General features: G+C 47.2%; 1 protein-coding gene across 4 annotated transcripts; it reads left to right on the top strand.

Annotated features, from left to right (window-relative positions):
- Window positions 1-12: 12 nt before the first annotated feature.
- Window positions 13-21,486, top strand: LOC122374673 (protein FAM170B-like). Of its 4 annotated transcripts, none has more exons than XM_043353563.1 (3): window positions 13-325; window positions 16,941-17,103; window positions 19,277-21,486. In XM_043353563.1, exons 1-3 carry the CDS (start codon window positions 241-243, stop codon window positions 19,500-19,502), a joined length of 474 nt encoding a protein of 157 aa, XP_043209498.1. In that variant the 5' UTR covers window positions 13-240; the 3' UTR covers window positions 19,503-21,486. The 4 variants fall into 4 exon arrangements, with proteins under 4 accessions (XP_043209498.1, XP_043209496.1, XP_043209495.1 ...); XM_043353562.1 differs by lacking the exon at window positions 13-325 and adding an exon at window positions 8,464-8,578 and having other exon boundaries at window positions 19,277-21,477; XM_043353561.1 differs by lacking the exons at window positions 16,941-17,103; window positions 19,277-21,486 and adding an exon at window positions 6,425-7,504 and having other exon boundaries at window positions 26-325.
- Window positions 21,487-23,816: the final 2,330 nt, after the last annotated feature.

Below are 23,816 nucleotides of genomic sequence, written 5' to 3'. Positions count from 1 at the left end.
ATAAGCACATGTGTTTATTTACATTAGTGGAACCCAGTGGAACCCCAAATCAAATTGAAATACCGCGCTCTCCGTGTATCCATAATCCAGGGGTTATTATATATGCGTTATCCTAAATGTACTGTCTAGCAACTAGCGAGCGTTCATTAGATGGATCCAGTCAAGGCGATAAATATCGATCCAGTGACTTGAAGGCTGAAGCACAGTCCACGGAGGCCGGGGATGTGATCTGATGCAATAATGGATGGGATGCCGTCATGCCATCGCAAAACTAAAGCCCTCGTGTTTCGTACTTCCAGAATGCATGTAACTGCTCCAATTGCAGGTGAGTCATTGTGCCAATCGCTTGAGACTGGTGACGGTCGATTGAGCACGGAACAGTGTCCTGAGGTTCCTCGTAGACCTCTGAAGTTGAATGAGTGAGACGGACGTCTCTCGTCAGTCGTCGGATATCGTCAAATAGATGATCCGATCTGGCCCTAGATGACTATTGACTTCAGAGGCCCAGCCCAAATTCGGGGGCCTCCCGTCTCAGCTAATCCCTGAAGGTTGAGGTCCCAAACTGAAGTTGACAGGCGGCGGAAACCGGGGCACCGTGCCCCCCTTTGATTTACGCATTTTAACATTAGCTCTATGGGCGTTGCATGGAAAGAATTGGAGCAAAAGTCGGCAGTGCTCCCCCTTAATTGAAGGTGTTCCGCCGCCAAAGTTGACGGATATGTAAGTGCCCTTACCGATATTGATATCTGAGGGCCCCTTCTGTCCTCCGAGAGACACTACTGACATCTGAGGCCCAGTCGGCTTTTGAGGGCCCCTGCCGACCTCAGAGCGTCTCTACTGGCCTCTGAGGACCTGGACCCCTACCTGCCTCTGAAGGCGCCCACCAATTTCTGAGTCCCTAACGGCTCCTGAGAGCTTCTGCCGGTCTTCGAGGACCCTTCCGGCCTTTCAGGGCCCTTCCCGGTCTTTGATGACCCCTGCCAACTTCATAACACCCCTACTGGCCTCTGAGGGCCCCTACCGGCCTTTGAGAGCCCATAGCAGCTTTTGAGGTCGCCTACCTACCCTACCTTTCAGAGTCTCTACTCTACGGCCCTTGCCGACCTCTGAGGACGCCTGCTGACTTCTGAGGCCCTGACGACTTCTGAGGCCCCCTAGCGGCCTCTGAGGGGGCCTATCGACCTCTGGCTGGGGCCCTAAACGGTCTCTGAGTACCTGTAACAGCCTCGGAGGGCCCACGCTGGCCTTTGAAGACCCCTATCAGTCGCTAAGCTTATAAGAACCCATACCGGCCTCTGAGGGCCCCTATCATGTTCAAAGGGTCCCTATCGGGCCTCTGAAGAGTGAAGGTCTCGCCTCTCTTGCCACTCGCTCGTCTGCGCTGAAGCGCATGCCACATGCTAGTCATCAGCGACCAGGCAGCCTGTTCGCTGACCAATCATCCACGCGAATGATTTATTGGGCCTCTCGCTTACGGTGAGCCTAGAGGCGCTAATTTCGGCCAACCAGCCGGCTCGCAATTGTCAGTCACTCACATTTATGTTCAGTTCGGCCGACTAGCTCTGAAGTCTGAACGCTGACTTGAAACCTGCACGGCTGACGGCACACAACAGAGCTCTTATATTAGGGAATAGCTACGTGGCCCTAGCCATTCGGCGGCACACCACACCGTTTGACCCTCAGATTTCAACAAAGGTAACGGCCCCAAATTGGTGTATTTGTATTTCGGATCGACTCAGCTTTGGTCGATCCGAGGCGTCCCCAATCCGGGCTAAATCAGTGCTGAATCTAGGCGTACTAACTACTATGGGCTGTCTTCACGGACACTTTCCCGAGATCATATGTCCAGACTCAGCGTATTTTCAATACGGAAACCAATGGCGTCATAACACATAGATCGTAAGTCGTCGTAACTCGCAGTTATCTTTGAAATCCGGTGACCTCACAAATCCGACGCCTGTATCCGTGCCCATGTTTCATTCCATGAAAATGTGGCGTTTTTAAGTCAAATAAGAGCTCATCGACAGGGGATCGTTGAATCACTCTGACCGTCCGCGCTATGACTTATGACAATGGGCTTGGCCGCCTGGCACTGTCCATTTGGCTGAGCTGGACCAGGGTATATTGAGTGAAATCTGGACCGCCTTTCGACTTCGTCTGGCTTCAGTAAAAAATATTTAGATGACTGTACGAGACCCTGTGTATCGTGAAAGGCTCAGTGCAAAGTTGATTGGTAACGTGATAAAGTTTACAGTCTTCTTGAGAATTATGAATCCAACCTCCCTTCGTAATTTCCTGACTGATTCAAACGGCATTCATACCGAGTTAAGGAATCAAAGAAGTCAATGGAATGACTCGGACAAGGAATGTTATCTGATGACGTCATAGAGCATATGCATTTCGCCGGAAGGCGGGATACTTCAGATGCCGGGACGCCAGTAAGCCCTTCATGCCTCAGCGCTGAATACCCTTCCGTCGTTAACATATTCATGACTTCTCGGGTCAGGTCCTTGGACTAACTTCCGAGAACTTGACCGGCCTCTTATGATGGCACTAGGAGCAGGATCGAGGACTTGATTAGCATTTTGTAAGACGGCAGGACCAGGAACTAAGGGATGTTTTGTTCCACATATGATATGCATGCTGCACGGTGCACACATTATCAGCCGTCGCTGTTACAGAGGTCAGATATGTAACCATTGTCGTCCCTCATCAGCACTCGGGTACGGCGCTGTTTCCGGGTACATGATTTGGTTCCCAGCTCCCCTCGGGTGCCTCGCCAGCACCCCTCCAAACCCCTAACAGTCCGCGGAACCTCTCAACAGGAATAAGAAGCCAAAGATAATCAACTAGCACTTTCCAGCACCTCTTAAGCATTAACACTTTTCAGCTCCCCTGAAAACCTCTTAATTTCTCTCGAAACCCATCGACAGTTTCAGCCCTTCTCAGCACCTAACTGGTCTCTGAGAACCCCTCAACATCTCAAAGGCTCTTCAATACCTCTCTTAGCACCCAGCCGCACCTCTCACTCATCATCTCTTCTCCAGCACCCCTCAGCACCCATCTTTACCTGCCATTTGATACTCCTCAGTACCGTTCAGCACTCGAAGCACCCCTCCAATACCCTCTCAGCACCCCTTAGCACCCCTACGCACCCCTCATCACCCAAACAACACCCCTCAGCGCCCCTTCCTCTGACGCACTGATGCCGCCCGGGTGACCTCCGCCGCCCTGGCGGGAAATCCCGCGTGCCTCCCGTGCCCACGTGACTCAGGTGAGGTGAAGTGAGGTGAGTCCGCCGCCGCCGGCGGCGAGGCGATGACGCAGTACACAGCAGTACCGGGGCGGCCGCACAGTTCGCCAGGCTCTCCGGAACGGTCGAGTCGAGTCTCAGCAGTAGCGGCCGTAGCAGGGCATCCACAGTTGGTTGGAGTATACCAAGGTGGTGTCTTAGGACCTGCGGTATTTGCCATTTGGATTGACGCCGGAGTGAGATCATACGCCTGAGCGGCCGAGTCCGGTTGTGACGAGCGGAGGCAAGGTCAAACGATTCGCGTCGGACAATAACGCTATACCCAAGGCCGAGCGGTAGACGGCAGGGTGTTAAGAGGAAGTCGCAGAGCTGGTGGAGGTCTTCACTGTCTGATCGTCAAGCTCTCTGCACTGATCCAGGTGAGACAAGCGCTATTTTGTTGAACTGTTTGGCATCGGTGTGCTTTTGATCGATTGCAAGTTAGCAGATTTATCTTGAATGGTGTGATAATGAGTCACCTTGATCCCTCTTAGCAGTGCAGCCAGCAAGGTAGGTATTGCATATGATCTTTTCACGGCTGCAAACTAAAATCAGTTTTAGGAGTGTATCGTCACTTTGTAAGTGAGGAATAACGTAGCCAATACGGGCTGAACATGAACGAAGCCGTAGCTCGTAAAATTTCACAACAGGGTAGATATTTTTTATTTGTTAGGTAATTGCCGTACCAGAACTGAATAATGTGTTTTTGCAACATGTGTTCAGTGAGCAACAAATGTTGACATTGATTGAAAGCTAGACGGACCATGATTTGTTAGGACAAATTCATACTGGTTAGGTATTTTCGCGTTCTTTGTAGCCAACAGTCGTAGAAGTTGTGCTTCGTTTGCATGGGAAGAAGTGTTGCACTGCAGTCGTAAAAATTCCTCATGGTTAATGTATGACTGCGCAGCTGATTTCTCTATTGGCTGGGCCTGACCCCGAAGTCTCTGGAGTGCAATGTTCGATTTAGTTAGCATTAGTTGCTTTGGCCACAGCGAACAGCTGCAAGCGTTTGCCGCGCCACAGTCGCAGTGCAGATTGCAGAACGGTTTGCCTTTTGATGAGGGCGGGTAGTTTATTGCATAGTCCGATGCTATGAGAATTTGATGTCATTGCCGAGCGAAGAAGCTTGTTGGGAATTGCACAGAGAAAGACATATAGGAACAAACCCGAGGATTTTTTAAATTGAAGGTTTTTTAGGAGCATGCTCCCTACCGCAGCGTTCAATAACACCAGGAAATATCATTAGAATATGTGATCGTTTCCTCGGAAAATGACGAAATGAATGAAAAGGATTATTTATTGATGAACTGATGATATTTCGGTCGCAGACCTTCGTCGAAATCGAATTCGTTGAGTCGTACAGGGCAAGGTCTTTGTACAAAGTTAAGTGTTTTGCCTTGTACTTCCATTTAGACGAAGGTCTGCGACCGAAATATCAATTCATCAATAGATAATCATTTTCATTCATTTCGTCATGTTCCGAGGAGAAGGTTATATATTCTAGTGATATTTCCTACATTTATCATACTCCTCACAGCAGCGCTGAACGGTTCAATAACACCTTTTGAATCTGGCAGCAAACCGTGGCAGGGTCCCTGAGCTCCGTTTGGCCAAATAACGGCTCGGCCACAGAGTTGAGTGTGTTAGCGTCACCATGACATTGTAAAAACAATGAATAGGAAGCGTCAAGCGACGCATTTGCCTTGTATCAGCTACCTACTGACCGTTTCCCATCCCTGATTGCTATTGTAAGAACAATTAGGCGGACAAACCAATTATGGCATGCCTTTATAGCTGAGTAGCTACTGGAAACAACAAATCCTTCTCTTAAAAATATAAACAGAGATTAGTTATACTCTTCGTGCAGTCTTAGTTCAGGCTAAAAGGCTTATCTGGGGTAAAGATTTTAGACGCATCCAATTTTCCCGGGTACAGACGACATCATGGGTGGAGGCATGGGTGGAGCTTTCCAGGGAAGTTGGTGGGGCAAAAAGTCGTCAAACCCACAATGTCCGATTATGAAATTGAAGAAAATGCCACATTGAATCAATTCCTATCATTACAGATATAATATTTCGCATTAAACAGACATTCCAAAGCTCTTCAATGCGAAAAATATTAATTTCCAAAGCAACAAAGTCTTAGAAATCAGCTAAAGTTGGTGGGGCAAAACGCTTATTGGTGGGGAAAAATACCAACTTGGCGAGGCAGCCGCCCTACCAACTGCAAGGAAGCTCCGCCCCTGGACGACTCTGATTTATGGTCAGATGTTGCTGGGGCTATACATTACCTACTGCCCCACAGGCCACAATGTTTGCCAATTGCCTTCCCCCCCCCCAAAAAAAAAGTTCTCATTGTCACCCAGGCTTCTAAAATAAGTGCGAGCCCGCCAACCCAAGTGGAGTACCGTCAGTAAAGATATGCACCGAAGCGGTTAAGAAGGTGCAAAAGTTCGCGTTCTGAAGCCCCGAAATCGCTCAAGTAACGCATGTGAACAGTTACCAATGTGCAAAGTCCGGTTTAGGCGACCCACTTCTTCCCTCCATAGTTTTCCGTAAATCAATAGGTACAGCGCTGGGTGCGTACGTGACTTCCACTTTTCCCTGAAATATTAGTCTCAACGGTCAGTAGCCTTCAATTACGCAGTGACTGTTGAAAGTCACTGCATGTGGGGCAAATACGTGCAAGTGGAGTGGCTTTACCAACTCTAGGAGCACGCACGTACCCTCCCACATCCGTTGGCACACAAAGTTCGGACCGCCTCCCTGCCGCTGTTCCGGATATGTATCCGTATAGAAGTCAGTCAAAGGTCGCTCACGTACTGATGGACTAGATAGGATAACCTCACGCGTAACCGACACGGGAAAGCCTGGTCTGGGAATCACCTGGTCTGTGATGATCTGGGTCTTTCTGAAATTTGACCTTTGTTTTTTATAAACACGCTTCACTCTGAACGGCAAATCAGCTGGTTGGAAGTTCACGTGTCTCCCTCTTAAATAAATATATTTGTAGCCTCATGCGTACATAGGTGCTCATCGCTGTTCATTGTCGATATTCGCTGTTCACATGGCCATGTTTATAAACAGGTCTCCATCCGCCTGTCTAACTCTCACATATCCCTGTCGGCAGGTCGCCATGTCAGTGCAGGTGGTGATGCATCAGAGAAGCCGGCCCCTGATCCCGCTGGTGATGCTGATGCTGTCCCTGATGTACGTCCACTGCAGACCACAGTCCTCAGATAGCCATCCGGGAGGCTACCACAGCACGTTGTTGCAGTATCTCTCCGGCATTCAGCAGGAGCTACCGCCCGAGCGTCGTCCCAGCCCGCAGCAGCAGCAGGAGCTGGCACAGTTCCTGCTGAACCAGCAGGAGGAGCAAAGACAGCAAAATCTCAGACCGGAGCAGAACCGTGCTGGAAATCAGCAGATACAGCGGCAACAGCAACCTTTCAGACAACAACAGCAGTTCCAGCAGCAGCAGCCCTTCCGGCAACAGCAGTTTCAGCAGCAACCTCTCCAACAACAGCAGCTCCAGCAGCCTTTCCAGCAGCAGGGACGGCAGCAGCAGAGCCTGAGGCCAGCTCCCGTGGTTCCCGTTCGGGGCCGACCTGCCCAGTTCAGGCGCCGGCCGGGTGGAGCCATCATATTCCCCGGTCCGGCTTCATGAATTGGAGATGAAGCGTGGGTTTGAGTCGGGGAAAGCTTGAGGCTTCCCGAGTTTGAGTCAAAGCATCCCGAGTTGGGATCGGAGTAAGGCAGAGTGAAATGGTTTCTGGCGTAGTCTAGCATTGAGCACGACGAAGTCCAGGAAGTTTAGTCGACGGAGTAGAGAACGAAGTCCGCGGAAACCTGGGAAGAAACCCGACGTAGGTAGTCAGGAGCGAGGCATGCTCGAGTCTTGGGCGGAGCCTTACAGAGTCCATAAAAGTGGCAGAATGTGTCTTAGGCCAGTTGAGAGTTGCTGGGGGCATGCACCGGTGGAAGGAGGCCGCTAGAACTAGTGTGAGTTTTCTGGATTCCAACGCACTGGATTTGTTTGTATGTCAATGATACGGTCTTATGTCACGAATGTTTTCTTTTCAGTTGACTTCATGTCAACATGTGTTCGGTCGGACTTACCCTAACCCTTCCGTACCCGCTCAGTGCGTCTAAGTGTTCATGTGTTGATCCATCATGATCTTCTCAAATAAATGAACTTCCATGTGAAGAATGTCTTCTACCTAAATCATGATTTTTTTTCACAAATACATTGTTGGCTTCATAAAGATGGTAGGTACCTATTGTTTGTCTGCTGCGGAGTGCGGGATGCATGCTCCTCAAAGACCTTTTCAGATATTGGCAGGACTTCCAATTAAAATTTCTCTGATTTCGCTTCCTTTCTTTACTTGTCGATTTGGAACTTAGAATAATTGTAATATTCATAAACTTGCTTTGTCTTTTTTTGTTTTGTTTTTTGTTTTGTTTTTTTTTTCGGAAGATAACATACCATTGCATGTATCTGACGTTGAAGGAGGAAAAAGGCCCTAAACGTCTGCCCCTTGGATCCACCAATGCACTTATACCTACATTTCGTATGCCTCTGCCATGTGTTTCAGTACGCAGATATGTGTAACAATCTGCAATTTGTAAGTGTTGAGAATTAGGTAACCAGGTTTGATGCATTTTTTACTTTACGGATTGGGGAGTGTCAGGACTGACGAACTAGGTGTGCGTGTGGTTTTGTTATCAAATATTATACAAGTATCTCACAGTTTGAAGTGCTAATTTCACTCATTGTTGGGAGTGTTGTTTTCAGAATGTGTACGATTTTAAACGAAACAAGTTGTTTGAGTTTTTAACTCTCGGTTTCCATGTCTCACGTACGTAGTCTCGTCCTTCTCGAACTAAATAGCCTATAAGAAAAGTCATTGATTTTTTTTAGACTGGACATTGCAAGCTCTAATCCCTGTTTCACACATTCATCTCAATTTATATAAAATCCGCCCTCTCAGATAAGTCTGCCACCTTCCCCTCCCCCCTCCCACCCCCACTATACTCTGCCTCGTGCTCAACGCCAGCCACTCAGACGCGTCTTCGGTCGTTCGGCGCTCCTCATTGGTCGTCGCCAAACGCGAGCGCTCATAAAGGCACGCGAGCGCCGGCAACAGGCAGAGAGCGTCCGGACGGCAGCGTGCATTCAGTATGGCTCGGTTTGTGCTCCTATCACTGCTACTGCTGTCTGTTAGCTGCCTCTGCCGAGCAGAGATCTCATCCGGGGGAGACGACCTGCAGTCCATCAGATACGGTTAGTCGGAGTGTGGGGGTGCGAGATACAGGCAGATATTCGGATTTGAGGGTGTAAGATACGGTCAGATACTTGGTGGGGTGTCAGATACAGTCAGATGCCAGTGTAGGGCGTGAAATACGGTTGGATACTGGGTATGGAAGCGTGAGACATGGTCAGATACTAGGTGTGAGGGTGTGAGATACGGTCAGTTGCTAGGTGTGGTGGCGTAAGATACAATCAGATACAAGGTGTGGGTGTCAGATACAGTCAGATACCGATGTGGTGGCGTGAGATACGGTTGAATACTGGTTGTGGAAGCGTGAGACATGTTTAGATACTAAGTGTAAGGGTGTGAGATACGGTCAAATACTAGGTGTGGGGCGTGAGATACGGTCAGATATTCGAGTGTGTTGGGGTGAGATATGGGCTTGGGGGACGTGACATACGGTCAGATACTTGGTCAGAGGGCGTGGGATACAGTCAGATATGAGAAACCGGTGTCTGGGGAGCGTGAGATACGATAAGATACTAGATATGGGGGCGTGAGATACAATCAGATGTTAGATGTGGGGGCGTGATATATGGTCAGATAAGATACTGTGTGTCACAGTCAAATGTGGTCTGTCCGGTGTGGTGCCATAAGATGCCATCAAACAGATATCAGCCTGTGAGATTCAAGATAGAGGTTTGTTGCTGTAAGATACGGTGAGATACTTGGGTGTGGTGAGGTTAGATACGGTCAGATAAGATATATAGAATGGTTAGATGTATCTAGTCAATGAGATACGGCCAGTCGGATGTGGGATGTGAGATACGATCAGATATAATACGATTACAGTCAGTCAGATACGATCAGTCAGATGTGGAACGTAAGATGCATCCAGGTAAGATGCAGTGTGGTGTAGTCCATCAGATGCGGTCAGTCAAGTAAATTTCGATAAAGGAGCAACCAGCAACCACAATACGGTAGCTGATAGCCCCTTCCGCATCTGAGTTACATTTCGGCGATAGAGATGAAACAATGAAACATTCAGGCGTGGGTATGGGATTTATGGTCCAATAAGATATGACTTGGTAGGTACTATCAGGTGTCGTTAGATACAATGAGGTGTGGTGCCATTAGATACCTTTAGGAAATCATTTATGTTATCGAGAGAATCGCGGGAACGTCAGAATATTCTTTTTTTTTTTTTTTTGTCCGAGATTACGTATGTTGCCAACACAATTGATTAAAACGTTTAATGAATATCTGCTACGCTCACAACAGTTTCACATACATACGTTCAAATGTGCCCGACTGTTCCTTCTTCAAATGATTTATCTAGAATCACGATTGGCCGCCCGACAGACCGCTAAACAAGCCTCTTATTTAGTTACCAACCGCGTGTGAAATTGTTGCATGCAGTATGTGCAATTGCATCATGCGTCTATTGTGATCCATAAGGACAGCTACGCGAATTCGCCAAATGAAATGCGACGTCAACCTGATGCGACCTTGTCGCTGTTGTATTTTTGAGAATTGTTGAACGTGCACCTTGGAACAGCTATTATTCAACGCAGCCTTTTGCGTGTCTGGTGAGTATTTGGGAGATTCCCAGATAATGGATGTCTGGAAACTTTGCTCATTACTGGGTATTTGCGCCAAGGAATCGGTTACCATGGCACCAAAAATCATCACGAGGGCAGGGAGACGTTAATAATTATCTGAATGACGCTCGTCCCAGTTATAACAACAGGTACCTACCCAGAACAGATGCATATGACAAAAGGAGATCATTGATATCCGAATAAAACCAGATCAGACTACTCTCAAGATGGTACGGTAGACACCGGAACATTTATTGGCTTCTGGGAGGTTGAGGCGCGGGATGCTCCATGATAGCGTTAGACGTTAGGAGGAGACTAATGAACCGAAACCTGTCAGACTTGATAGCTTGCAGTCACTGGCCGGCCCCTTTAACCCCCCCCCCCCCCCGTGCCGCAATGGTGAGGGCGATGTTGACTGGACATCATTTCTGAACATTACGTCATTTTGTTGCTCCGAGAAACACGGTTCGCGGTGGCTGTTTTATGATAACTTGCGTGTGAAGTCACCGGCGCACTTTAGCGTTATCAATGCCCCGTGTCCAAAATGACAGCACGGTGCCTCCAAATGCGCCTGGCCAAGATTCAGATGCGTTAAAGCCACAAATGGAGTTTTGCGGTCGGTCGTGCAAATCACGCGATCAGGCGAGCAGGCACGAGCGAGCGGCCACCATGTCAGGCCAGGGTGCAACTGGGACTGACACGTGCCACAGTATCTGATTGTCACCCCTTCAGTGGGCTGGCTGGCCCACTTTAGGAATGGGACATTGCACTTTGGTAAACGGCGCATGGTTTGTTAGTGTTCCGGGTACTGCTTATAAGTGTTCAGTGTGCTGTTTGTCGGTTTCCAGTGGACCGTTTATCAGTATTTAGCTCACTGTTTGTCGACATTTAGTACACTGTCGATTAGTTTTCAGCACACTGACGACATCTAACGCACTGCTTTTCGGCATTCCACGCGCTGGTTGTTAATATCCAACTGCTCGATTGAGTCCGATACACTCCCCTTACACTCCCTTTATAGAGCTTACCTTCTAAGTTCTACCTTTGAGATAAAAAGTAGCACTGCTAGAAATGGCTTAGAAATACGAGTAATGTTCTGCGTGGTGTCACATGAATATCGAATTAGAGCAGTGATGAGTGGGCTAAACCCTAAATGTTTAGAACCATGCCGGCACCGAAGACAGAAACCGTCTGTCGATGATCAATAGGGCATCTAGCCTCCTTCGTAATTAGGTAAATTATGGAGCGGTTTCCGTGCTGGACTCGCTCGTTATTAGGTGGATTTAGGGACCACCTTCGCGCAAAATTCACGAGCACGTTCACAAGTGGGCATCAGCTTACTAAACGTGTTATTAGGTAGATTTGGAATGGCGAATCAGCTGGACGTTAAGTGCTAGTTGAGAGGCTCAGAAGTGAAAATAGAAATATGAATCTCACGACTCAACACGAACGTTCCAGAGTAGGGACTTGTGATGAGTTCACACACCGTTGATTTTAGATATATATGACGTGATCATATTTGGGACGTCGTCGACCCTATGTATATGATGTATATGATGCTGGAGGCTGCGTCAATCTTACGTGTTAGGCGCACTCATTTTCGGAGGCCGCAAAAAGCTCCGATACTGATTACGCATTTATACTGAGAGCTGGGAGCCGTTTCTAAAAAGGTGAGGTCAACTGGTCACATCAAGTAATCTCTGGTATTATTCAACGCCCCATGAAATATTTTAACTTTTTTTAAATGTTGTCCACTGTCATTGTCAGGGCTGCGGAGTCGATGGATTTTCGGCGACTCCGACTCCGACTCCGACTCCGGCTTTAAAAAACCAGCTCCGACTCCGACTCCGACTCCGGGCAGAATTGTCGACTCCGACCGACTCCAACTCCCGACTCCGACTCCGCAGATCTAGCAGGGCTGCGGAGTCGACAGATTTTCGGTGACTCCGACTCCGACTCCGGCTCGGGTTTCTAAAATCGACTCCGACTCCGACTCCGGTCACAACTGTTGACTCCGACCGACTCCGACTCCGACTCCGACTCCGACTCCGCATCCATGGTCATTGTCACAGCTTGCATGAGAGCAAGCGTTATGGCGAGAGCTGAGATGCCGCTATTCAGGTTACCTGGAACAGCGAACGCACTTTGCAGTTAACGGTCACGCTTTGTTAGCATATAATTATGACCAAAATAATCGATGTCCCGTAAGTGTGATTTGGCTCGGCGTGATTCGTGCAGCCCACTACGTTCTTGTCAGGAATGCGGCTGTTATGCGCTTTCAATAATAGGTAACGAGAAGTTGCGGTAAGTTGTCCATTTTACAAAAATACGGATATGTAGTGACCGGTTTGGTAATGTCACAGCGTGCTGAAATATTTGTGACGTCATCCAGGGTGCCAAACAAGGCAGAAATTACCATGTTGAGCGTTGTTCGGTCGCCGTTTCTGGTTGCGATGTTGCAGAGCTGCACGTGACGTTGATGAGTACCGTTGCTGGTGGTCTGACGAGGCATTTATATGTGTGTGTGAGCTATGTATTGGTGTCTGTAGGGAGACCGGTATAATGGCCAGCCCAGGTGCACTTTGTGATGTTGGGAAATGGGCATGACATTCCGTTGAAATGACCGAAAAAAGATGTTTGAAAAGAAAAGAAAAACTATAAAGCTGAGAGTAAAGTCGCGGCCAAAGTTATCTTTGGTGACTCGAAGTTGTAGATGTCATTATCCACCCGATGAAATTCTCAGAAAATACATTAATGAACCTGATTCGCAAAAACATCTACGAGAGTTACGTCATCGATGTAAAACTTCGTGCTTGACAGCAAACATCGGTGAAAACATCATATTAGACATTATTCGGTTTTCCTCATAACGTTTCAAAGAACTCTGAAATTATGCTGATACACCTCATACAATAAAACGTTGGATAACAATGGCGATGGTATGAACCTTGTTCACCCATAGCCAAAATAACTTTTTGACAAGGCTGCACCGTTGGCCCAACTATTTGTTGTCACGTGCGCTTTGCAGTCCATGTTTTAGCCCTCTCGCAACTTTTCCCCGGCTTGTCAAAGGCGGTGCGGGTAGGTCGCGACTCTGCTAATCCGATTATCTTCCTCACAGCGCACACAGAAAAATATTAACACCGTTAGCGGTGTAATTGCACAGTACATATCTGAGCACTTGCGGAAAGTTAATTTAGTCCCTTCCCCGCTTAAATTACTCGCGCTTCCAAATGAACACCAGGAAGAAGGTAATAGAACACTGTTAGGAGGGTTGGGTGTTTTGCTACATGTAGTAAAACACCCAACCCTCCTAACAGTGTTCTATTACCTTCTTCCTGGTGTTCATTTGGAAGCGCGAGTAATTTAAGCGGGGAAGGGACTAAATTAACTTTCCTCAAGTGCTCAGATAGGTATGTACTGTGCAATTACACCGCTAACGGTGTCAATATTTTTCTGTGTGCGGGGATACACCCGCCGTCGGTAGCTTGTGTACCTACAAGATTTAACCCGCTTGAGCCGCATGTGTTAGCTCCCCTTCTCTTACATTCTCTACGACATCCTGTTTGAGTCTACCTACCGGTACCAAACGCTCCCAAATACGGGCTACACACTAACAAACGGCCGAGCGACAAGTCGGAATTTCTGCGCCCATCTGTCCGAAAATCCCAGCAGTGGCTCGGGCTATAAATTAATACGATGGCGCCTCCCTGGCGGCGTACGAGCCCGCACGCTATGAGCACTGCGCCTTGCCGCTACGATCACCCCAACTGGTGTCGTTCGTATAGGCATTCCTGGCATGTTATATAGGAACGGCCTTGCGTGACTCCAGTGGCGACAGCCAGAGCACCCGCCATCGACAGTAGGGGAGCTTCGACGAACCGCTAATGTGGGCGCGATGGTGTCGATTCGGCGGTGTCCGCATCGCTGGCAACCAGTTATCGGATAGAGCTGTGTAAAAACGCACCCGAGCCGATACTACAGCGACCATCCCGGCAGGCGAGTGTTGCTTGTAACGGCGCTCCGCGCCACCTGCAGTCTGGACGCTCGGTAGATGTTCGCTTTCATGCTGTGCTGAGCCGATGGAATGACTCCTGGGAAACTATTGGCTGTTTGCAGCCAAATTCGGAAGCGCGTGCTAGGTACAAGCGGCTTTCGATCAACAATGGAGCTTGCTTGCTGCCAAAGCTGGCGAGTAGTTGAAACCATTACAACGACAGCTGTCAGCGTTTGTGTCGCAGTTGGGGCATTCCGGGACGTTCCAGCGGCTAAAGGAGATTGTAGGTAATCTATCACCCCCGCACGGCCCACAGACTGGACAATATCGCACTGTCCAGTGTATTAACTGCCGGATCTGGCAACCAGCTCCCGTCTTAGTTCTGACGTCACTGACGGATGCAGTCGAGACTGAAGAGGCGGGGATGCGGCAAAGAATGATGATCTGTGCTCTTCCCAGACAATGTGAGGCCTTATGTTAAGAAATTCAGAAATTATGTTAAGAAGTTATGAAATTATGTTAAGAAATTAGCCATTAAGGTATTGCCTATCATGTGAAACACATTGGAACTGATGCGTATCTTTGTGAATACCAGCGTTTTTGTTTATTCGGTACCTATTCCAAAAGAAAAAAATCATTTCTTTCTGAATATTTCAGGGATGCTAAGCCTGTCACACTTATTGAAACGTACTTGAATGAAAACTTAAATTGGATGCATTTCAGGTTACGGCCACATAACTTTATTTTATTTTCGCGATGTTAGATAAGATAAGAATGATAATAATTAACAGAAAAGCCTGTATTCCCTTTTGGTGACTGCAGATGTATTGTTGAGTTGTTCTGAAAACGAAGCCGGAGTTGAGCCCAGCTCCACAGCTAACGAAACTACTCCCTGGAACACAAGCCCGTTTCTTTCATCTTCATTATGTGACATAACCAACGCCATTCAACGATCTAACCATCCCCGCACGTATCATTTTACAGCTAACACAGATACCCGATTGTTACATATTGTTGGAAAAGCTGACGACTGAATGCGTAGTCTGTTCATCCCCGTAATGCAATCTGAGTCTTAACCTTGCCACTGATTAAATAGGATCGTTATATCACGCTTCGCCATTGTCCTATTAGTGCTTGGTCTCATGCTTCTTCTGTCTGGGGAAAGCCACGTCCAAAACGCGATATGGATGGCCAACGGGAGACGTGTAATGTAATGTGATGTGGTTTGTAGTAAATGAGACTTCTGCGTAATGGATTCCAGAGTCCAGACCTGTGGGATCTCTCTGTCTCTGTCTGTCTGTCTGTCTGTCTGTCTGCATGTCCGTCTGTCGGTCGGTCTGTCCGTCTGTCGGTCTGCATGTCCGTCTGTCGGTCGGTCTGTCCGTCTGTCGGTCTGTCTGTCTGTCTGTCTGTCTGTCTGTCTGTCTGTCTGTCTGTCTGTCCGTCTCTCTCTCTCTCTCTCTCTCTCTCTCTCTCTCTCTCTCTCTCTCTCTCTCTCTCTCTCTCTCTCTCTCTCTCTCTCTCTCTCTCTCTCTCTCTCTCTCTCTCTCTCTCTCTCTCTCTCTCTCTCTCTCTCTCTCTCTCTCTCTCTCTCTCGCTTCTCCTTCTCTTATTTTGGTCATCTACCTCACCAAAGCTGGCTTATTCTTATGTTCATTGTTCATGCATGTGACAGCTCAGTTGATCTCGCTGAATTTTTGCCTAACTGTGTGTCTATTTATTAGCCGGCTTGAAAGATGTCAAACTGGACCTTCGATTACGCTACTTCTAATACGATTTCACGCACTGTAGCGAATACCAAATTCACTTATGGCTGCTTAGTAATTCCTCTATGTAGATCATATTGTTGGATATCGTTTGGATGCTGAGCTTATGTCACTTTTTTGTCTTTTTCTATCACGTTGCTTGTGTCTGTAAACGGTCACAAATAGTAAACACGACCTAGTACCTACTAACTATAATGCATCTTTACGGGATCCTTCCATGGCACTTCACGACTCGCGATTTGTATGCTAGCAACACGTGCCATATAGATAGAGTGCTTGACGTGACAGTGAGTAGCGTGCTGTGTCTACACTAATTCAGCCGTACATTTTTATCACATATCATGCTCATTATCATAACTTAAAAACAAACAAACCAACTGTTGTGGACTGGCTGTGAATTGGAAGCTCGTAAGCTCAGCAATAAAATGCAGGGCCGACGTTCTCGACAGCAGCTTTGAGTCTTTGACTTAGGATGCGGTTGGGCAGCTCATGACTTGACGAAAAAAAAAAACGCCCGCAATCGCTTAGTTTCGCCAGCGCATGTTTTCTTCAAGACTCCCATTGTTTTGCCTCTCATTGCATAGTATCCATGATACACCCATGAGTGATTTATATTACGTTCGTACATATATTGACGATTCAGTTAGAAAACGGCCATGTACTTATGTATAAGCTAGATGTTATTTACCTCCATCCCGTCGTTTCCATCCTCAGGATACTTAAAAGTCAAATCCTTCTCAACGCCTCCACCCCCCTGTTCCGGGTTGGACGGTCACCTTTATCCCATTCGGGTAGCTCCACCCCAGGAGTAGCCGGGTGCGCTGACCCTTAGGGGGCTGGGTTGCCTGTCCAGTGTCCACCTGATGGGCTCAGCCCCGACGGAGCACCAGGATGCCCATCCAGACCAATGTCTCCCCCTAAATCTTATCATCCTTCCGGCTCTGAAATAGTCTCGCTAGACAGAAAGAGCCTAACCCAACAAAACAAAACAAAGATGTTATTTATGACGCTTTATCCTCTTATCTTGCAGTGATCCGGCGGCGACTGCCCAGTCACTCCTGTCTTCTGGGCAAGATCCTGCTGTTGGATGGCCAGTACTCGACGCTGGGTGAGGGGCCCGATGACATCGAGACCATGGAGTTCGGCTACGAACGAAACAGCGGAGAGTGGAGCAAGGCGGCGCCCTGCCACCTGTGAGTATATGTCTACGGGAATGTGGACAGTTTTGAAACTGCCTGGCCTGGCCCTGAATGGCTTGACAGTTTTCATGCGTTATCCGGGGGTGGTTGGGGGGGGGGGGGGAGGTGTTTAGCCGTCGTTGTGCAGGGCATGTGGTTAAGTAGAGATCATCTAAACTAATCGTTCATGTTCACGAGTCGACAAATAAATATCAAACTAATGGCTCATGACGGTTAAGCTTTCTATATAGTTGTCGACATTCACTTGAAATAAATGCATGCATGCAACATGTAAACAAATCTGATGAATGACGTTTTTCTCTGCCCGAAATTAACGCTTCATCACTTACCTTATTAGCTTAGAGCACGTCTCTATAAATGTACGTGCGCAACCGTAGGTACTAACACGTTTTTCTCTGTTGATAGATTCATCAATCAATTAGCAACGGTTTGTTGCGCCATTTCTGGCGTCTGCTCAATATATTTAATGGTTATTGGTTACCCTAGGCGGATCAAAGCGTCGTTTTAAAGTGATACTTCTTACGACACTTAATCCGCCTGTTTGGTCTACGAGATAACGAGCTCGTTTATCCGTGTGCTTGCAACAAGAACATCGGTTCCTGGTAACGTTTCAAACAGCCCGCACTGGTAACGTTTCCAACCCCCTTCAATGCCGTCTAATCCGCCCACGTCTGCGGCTGGTACGAGCTAGATTAGCTGGTCATTTCAAGAGCTTCAATCTGCCGCTTGACGCCCCCAGTGCGTTCTGGTCCGTTCAGATACTCTGAGGAAACTAGGCCAGACACTTGAACAGACTCTGGTACGACCGACACCTGGCGATGGGCCGCTTTGAACCGGAGGAATTCGTATCAGAGCCATCGGTGATATAGATTCGCATCGGTTTCAAAGCGGCTCGGTTTTACCAGCACCTGGGACGGAAACCCTCTGGGGCCAATTCACACCGATCGGATGTCGAATAGGTGTGAAAAAGGTGGCAAAGCTGCCCCCGTGCGGCAGGCGTGACACCTGGATATTGAGCCGTGAACAATGTATGGAATTACCACGTAAAAACAGCGTAACATGGTGACAGCGAGACTCGCCTTTATTTTTGATTGATAGTTTTCAAGTACCGATTTCCGTGGGCAGGTCCTAGTCCATACTGGCCGATTTGCAGTTTATGTACGGCAAGAAGGCAGTTTAAATGACACTGAAAATGGCCGAAAGATCCAACTATCTTGGCAGTGAGGGAGCGCACTTGTTCGATAATAAATGCCACGGATAGCCAGTTAAAACAAATTTCCGCGTTAAATGTCAATAACTTGCCCGATATAGCCTATGAGCAGTGGAAATCAAGTAAACGTTTGATATTTCGCACAGCTCTGGGACGAGCCGGGGGAAAAATCCAGCTCACGTAGCCTCTCTGCCTGTCGCAAAGTTTTCAGAAAATATCGTACTCGTCTATCTCTGCCTCCCTAGTGGGTACATCACTGTCTCATATGTGTTATCGTCCCTGTCATGCGACCATATCATTCTGTCAGAAGAGAAATCCACAGAGGAATGCCAAGTCCAAAACAGAATTCCTTTGGGATGCAGCGTCCACCATAAGTCATCTATGTAATTGTATTTAGAGCATTTTCCACGGGGACGTTGGACGTGGGCTGAACTTCGCCTTATAAAGCTGATTCATAAGTTGTGCTGGATCTTTATCTTATTTTCTGCCTAATATGATCTGGCTAGAACAATTACTGTTTTTTTCCAACTTGAAAACACGCCAAATAAAAAGCATAGATGTTTCATATATTGGCTTAAATCAGGCACTATCAAAATTGTTGGGAATCACAAGCCAAGGTCTTTAAAAAGACACATACCGAGAAGCTCTTGCTCAATTAGTGCAAAACAAATAGAATAGATATATGAGACGCATCAACCTTCCACCCTCAACCTATCGCTCAGTGAAAAAGCGATAGGTTTTGCACGGGTAAACCTTTGTCTGCTATCCCATAAAGTAGACTATCGTCGTGCTTGTCTATCTGTCCGTCTGTTTCGCCTGTCTGTCTGTCTGTCTGTCTGTCTCGTATGTCCGTCTACCTGCCTGTCTTGTTGTCCTGTCTGCCTTGTCTGTCGTGTCTATCTCGTCTTTCTGTCTTGTCTGGCTGCCCTCTGACAATCGTCCTCTCCTTTTCGACAGAATGTCTGTGGCGCACATCCGACAGCACGAATGGCTGAGCGGGTGGCTGGCCGAGCTCTTCCCGGGGCGACTTGTACGGCGCGTCTACCCTTCGCCGATCACCGGCCGCTCCTGGCCCAAGACGCGTCGTCAACTGGACCGCGCCGCACGTATTCATACAGCTAGTGGCGCGGCAGACGCGTATGTTGTCCTCTTCCTCAGTTCGGAAGAAGATCTTCAGAGCTAGAGGGTGCTGCAGGAGAGGAAGAGAGACACTGAGCTCTGGTGTGCTATGCAGAGCAGGCGCGGGGCTGACTGTTGAAACAGTCACCGGCTATTTATTTGAGATAACGGGTATTTGTGCATCAGGTGAAGACAAGATGATGTTCCAGAAACCCGTTCTAAGTGTTGCTGTTCATGGCGCGATCCTCAGAGTGGACTGGTGGTATCCTATATGTCGCAGTTATATGGAGAGAGTAGTGTAAGGGAGTTAATCGTTCCTGCCAATAGCGCATCTACTGTATAAATCGCCCCGACGGCCGAGGTAGATGTTACTTGACTTGCAATATTAGCATGGGGTGCTTCGTTTGTTAATTGATTTCAAATCTATTTCAAAATATCTGTCATGTTATCTGTGGTGAATTTCCAGATTCCTGATTACCAATTTCCCATAGAAAGTACAACATGTTGTCTTCAATAACACCCAGCTCAGTTCCTCTGAAGCCATTTAGCCCAAAGGCGTCAGACGCCTTTTGAGTCACAGCATAGAGATAAATTAAGTTGAAACATTCGTGAAAGACTGGCTCTTAGCGAAGTTTGTAAACGAGCCTTGACCTTTGCCCTAATCGCGAATCGTGATCCCATGGGACGGATTGTTTTGCTAACTTCTAAATGAGCAACGGCCATTCACTGGTCGTTATGCTCAGTTATTTCTGCTGCCTAAGTAATAGCAAAATGTTGTTTCGAATGGTTTTATTCAACCAGTAGCTATCTGTGGAGACTTTTGATAATATTTGCAGCAGCTTTTGATGATATGTCTTGCTGAGCTTGAACACCACAATAGAGAAGGGTTTACCCGACATGATGTGCCAAAAGGAACGGCTATATATATAATTATTTTATATTCCAATGAAGACTTCTGGCGGATCAATTGTATGCAGCGATCTTGCGGAGCACTGTGAATGTTGATCTGCATTACAATTGAGAGGTGCTGCCGCACGATTTCATTCCAAGACACTTCCATGCGACATTGGAGGCAATGAAGGCCGTGGTCCAACGTGGCATGTGACTCACGCCCTCATAGTCTGAAAAAACGGGTCATAAGCAAAAGTCGTCTACGAATAACGGCTGTTTTCAACTCACGTTGGGTGGCCAAGAGGGGAAATCCCTGCCATCTCAATCCTTATCTATTTCAGGCTAAGGAAGAATTACTCGCAAACTTGGTGAAACTTTCCCGCCATCACCGTCCGCTAACCAAATAGAGCCATCTGGAAGTATGTGCGTCCCACGCAAGGCACGGTATAGTGACTGATGACGCATTTGGCCAGCGGGGGACCCAACCTTTTGAAGAAGTCCGTCATCCCGGAGGGAGGAAGCATTACCACGAACGGAAACGAACGTGATCACTTAAATGGCAAAAGCTTCACCTTCTGAGGCCGTGTCGGTCGCATTTGTAAACTTCGATGCAAGGCATTGAAATGTGGCGTAAATACCATTGCCCGCACCGAGCCATGACATTTCAATGTAAAAAGTTTTATGTACTCAGAGTTCAGATCGAATTTGAAGGCAATGCAAATACGAATGTACGTTTTTTGATGCATGAAGTTAAGTGCCATCTTCTGTCAAAAGGGAAACTAAGAATCCTTTTCCTATCCACAGTCATCTTGAGGCGTTCCTATTCGTCATGTGTAGCAAGCACACTGCTGTTCTGTGAACGATGAGTAAACCTCTCCCACACCCGTGGTATCCTCTTTTAGGCCAGTGAGTTGGGCATGTAGCTCGACCTGGCACCGCTTCGCGAGCGAATCCTCTGTTTTGTTTACGTTTGTGCTTGTGTTCATGCCTCCGTGTTATAGCTGAACCATAGACTACTATATATCAGTAGTCTATGGCTGAACCCATGCGCCGTGCTGTAGGAGAGAGGCTAGATGCCGTTGCTAGTGTAAGAGTTCACATTGCGCCGGTGTCGTATATTAATGCGCTGATGTTGAATAAACCTCAGACTTCATCGACGTTGTTTGGAAACTGATGTGCCATCAGGTGGCATGTTATCGGAGAAATGAATTCGGGGTACTACAGGGAACAATCATGGGGCCCATACCTGATTTACGAGTATGTGCACAATGCTGCTGTGCACATAAATCACAAAAGCATTTCAACGTTCATGGCAAATTAAAGATTTTGCGACGGTAGATAACCATACACATAACAATATCTACACTACCCACATACACCCCCATTTTTTGCGGCACTAGCTCAAAACTTGGTAGTTATTTTCAAAAAGTCGCATTTTAAAAATGAAAGCGTTTGCCGGTTTATCAGATGTGCCATCAGTATCGTGATAAAAATAAAAGCTACACGTATCGTGTCGGTTGCACCTGGAAGGAATTCTTGTAATACGGATCAATACAAAACAGGTTACACGTCCATGGAGCTCCAAACAGCCGTTCATTCTTGTTTCATTTCATTGTTTCAAACACGCTTCAAAACTCCGAGACCACCGTTCGGTTTGTGTTTGTGCCCACGTGCGGTTCTTTTATTATTCGCTATGCCTGAAACTTAAAGTAATTTGTATATACACCACGAAGATATATTCCATTTTGGAGATACAGTTGGCGAACTTCTATAAGACAGCAGCGAATCTTAAGCAAGCTTTCGAGAGCCAAATTTCGATAAAATCGCATTGATGCAGCAACTAAAATAAAAAGCTGCTCAGGTAAATAATATCTGCCAGTGCCTATGTTTCGCCGGATAATGAAAACTGACGCCATTTGGGCTCAAACAAAAATCATGAAGGAAGTATAATACGAGCATCGTGTATCTCTATTCCCTTATTCAAGCCACGGGCGTCACCATTCACCACTGGTGGATCTAGCTGTCTTCAAAGAGAGGGGCCAAAGCCGGCCAAATGGTCAGGCCTCCGCGAAGGTTATCAATGACAAAATCTCCCGCTTTTGATATACTTGCACTAATTGGGATCGAAAGTGAAGATTTCTTGACTTATCTTACATGCATGTCGTCATTTTTTATGCATTGCGGTCCACAAGCTATCTTAAAGGGGCGGATTTGATTTAGAAAAGGTGGGGGCCAAATCATGTTTTGCCCTCCCCTAGCCCTGACTTTGGCCCAGTTGTCCCCCCCCCCCCCTTTGGATCCGCCAGTGGGCGTCACTTTACGAGATTTGTTGGTTGGCCTCCAATGGTTATTCTTGGGATACCTGAGCGCTATTCCTACCATGCAGCGGCTTAGGGCGAATGTTAAAATTCCAAAATATTGGTAAGCCTCGGGCTCTACCAAGCCTATACACAACGGCACCCATGAATCAAATTGTATACGCCCGCCAGAGCATAGGCACCGCAACAGAGACAGTGAAAGACTCGGCTGGCCCCGTGCTACTTTGAATTGGACTACAGTGGGGTCCATTTGGATTGTGAACTGTGGAATGGGTGCCCCGCCGGAAGGAAGGAGGTGGAACGAACTGAATTGGTAAATGCAGGACATATTCAATGTTCATATGTAGATATACTAAAAGCTCCGCCTCCGTAAGATCCATTGCAGTTCTTCGAAGTTCTGTTCAGTTTTGGAGAAGGAAATGCGCGTTTCTGAAAGCAAACTGTGGCACAGGTTTTATGCATACTTTTATTTCAGTTCAGGGAGTTATTCGGCCATATTTGTTGAAAGGAACCGTGTCCTGCAGCTCATTGTTGTGTTCCCATATCTGACATCGCTGAAGCCTTTGGCGTCCAACTTTTCCTATCGGAGGGGGCTATATTGAGCAAACGTACTACAGCGGGTTCAAATATAAATAGTTACTCGGCATTCGGCTCAGGAAGAGGGCGTTCGTAAAATTCTCCTTTGTGTCGGAATAATGAATAGAAATAGTCATTCGTTCCTCGGCTTCTACTGAATACCCAGCAGCATATACTTCCTTGCAAACAACATGAAAGTTGTTGAAACGCATTTTAAGAATCGATGTTAAAATGCTTGCACCTCTTTCAGCAATATGGCAATGTTGAACGTTCATCGAAACGCGGGCGAAATCGTAGCCAAACGATTCTAATTGAGCGACAAAATAATTAAATATCCTACATTAGCATGACAAAACAGTACTGTCTTTAAAATATATACCTTTTCTGGCCAAAGACTTGTGACTTGAGGCAAATATAACTTCAAGCACCCATTTTTTACAAAAAAAGGAAACACAGCATACATAAATGTGTGACGACTGTTCCATTGACTCTCACTTCGTAACGGCACTGACCAAAAGTCACGGTAATTGCACATTGAACAATGCTTACCTCGAACATATCATACCCTACAACTCACCGCATCCAGACCCGGT

The sequence above is a fragment of the Amphibalanus amphitrite genome, unplaced genomic scaffold (assembly GCF_019059575.1).
Source record: "Amphibalanus amphitrite isolate SeventyFive unplaced genomic scaffold, NRLGWU_Aamphi_draft 001692F_arrow, whole genome shotgun sequence".
Lineage (NCBI taxonomy): Eukaryota > Metazoa > Arthropoda > Thecostraca > Balanomorpha > Balanidae > Amphibalanus > Amphibalanus amphitrite.
Note: the sequence above shows the minus strand (reverse complement) of the source record. Positions and strands in the feature narration are given on the sequence as shown.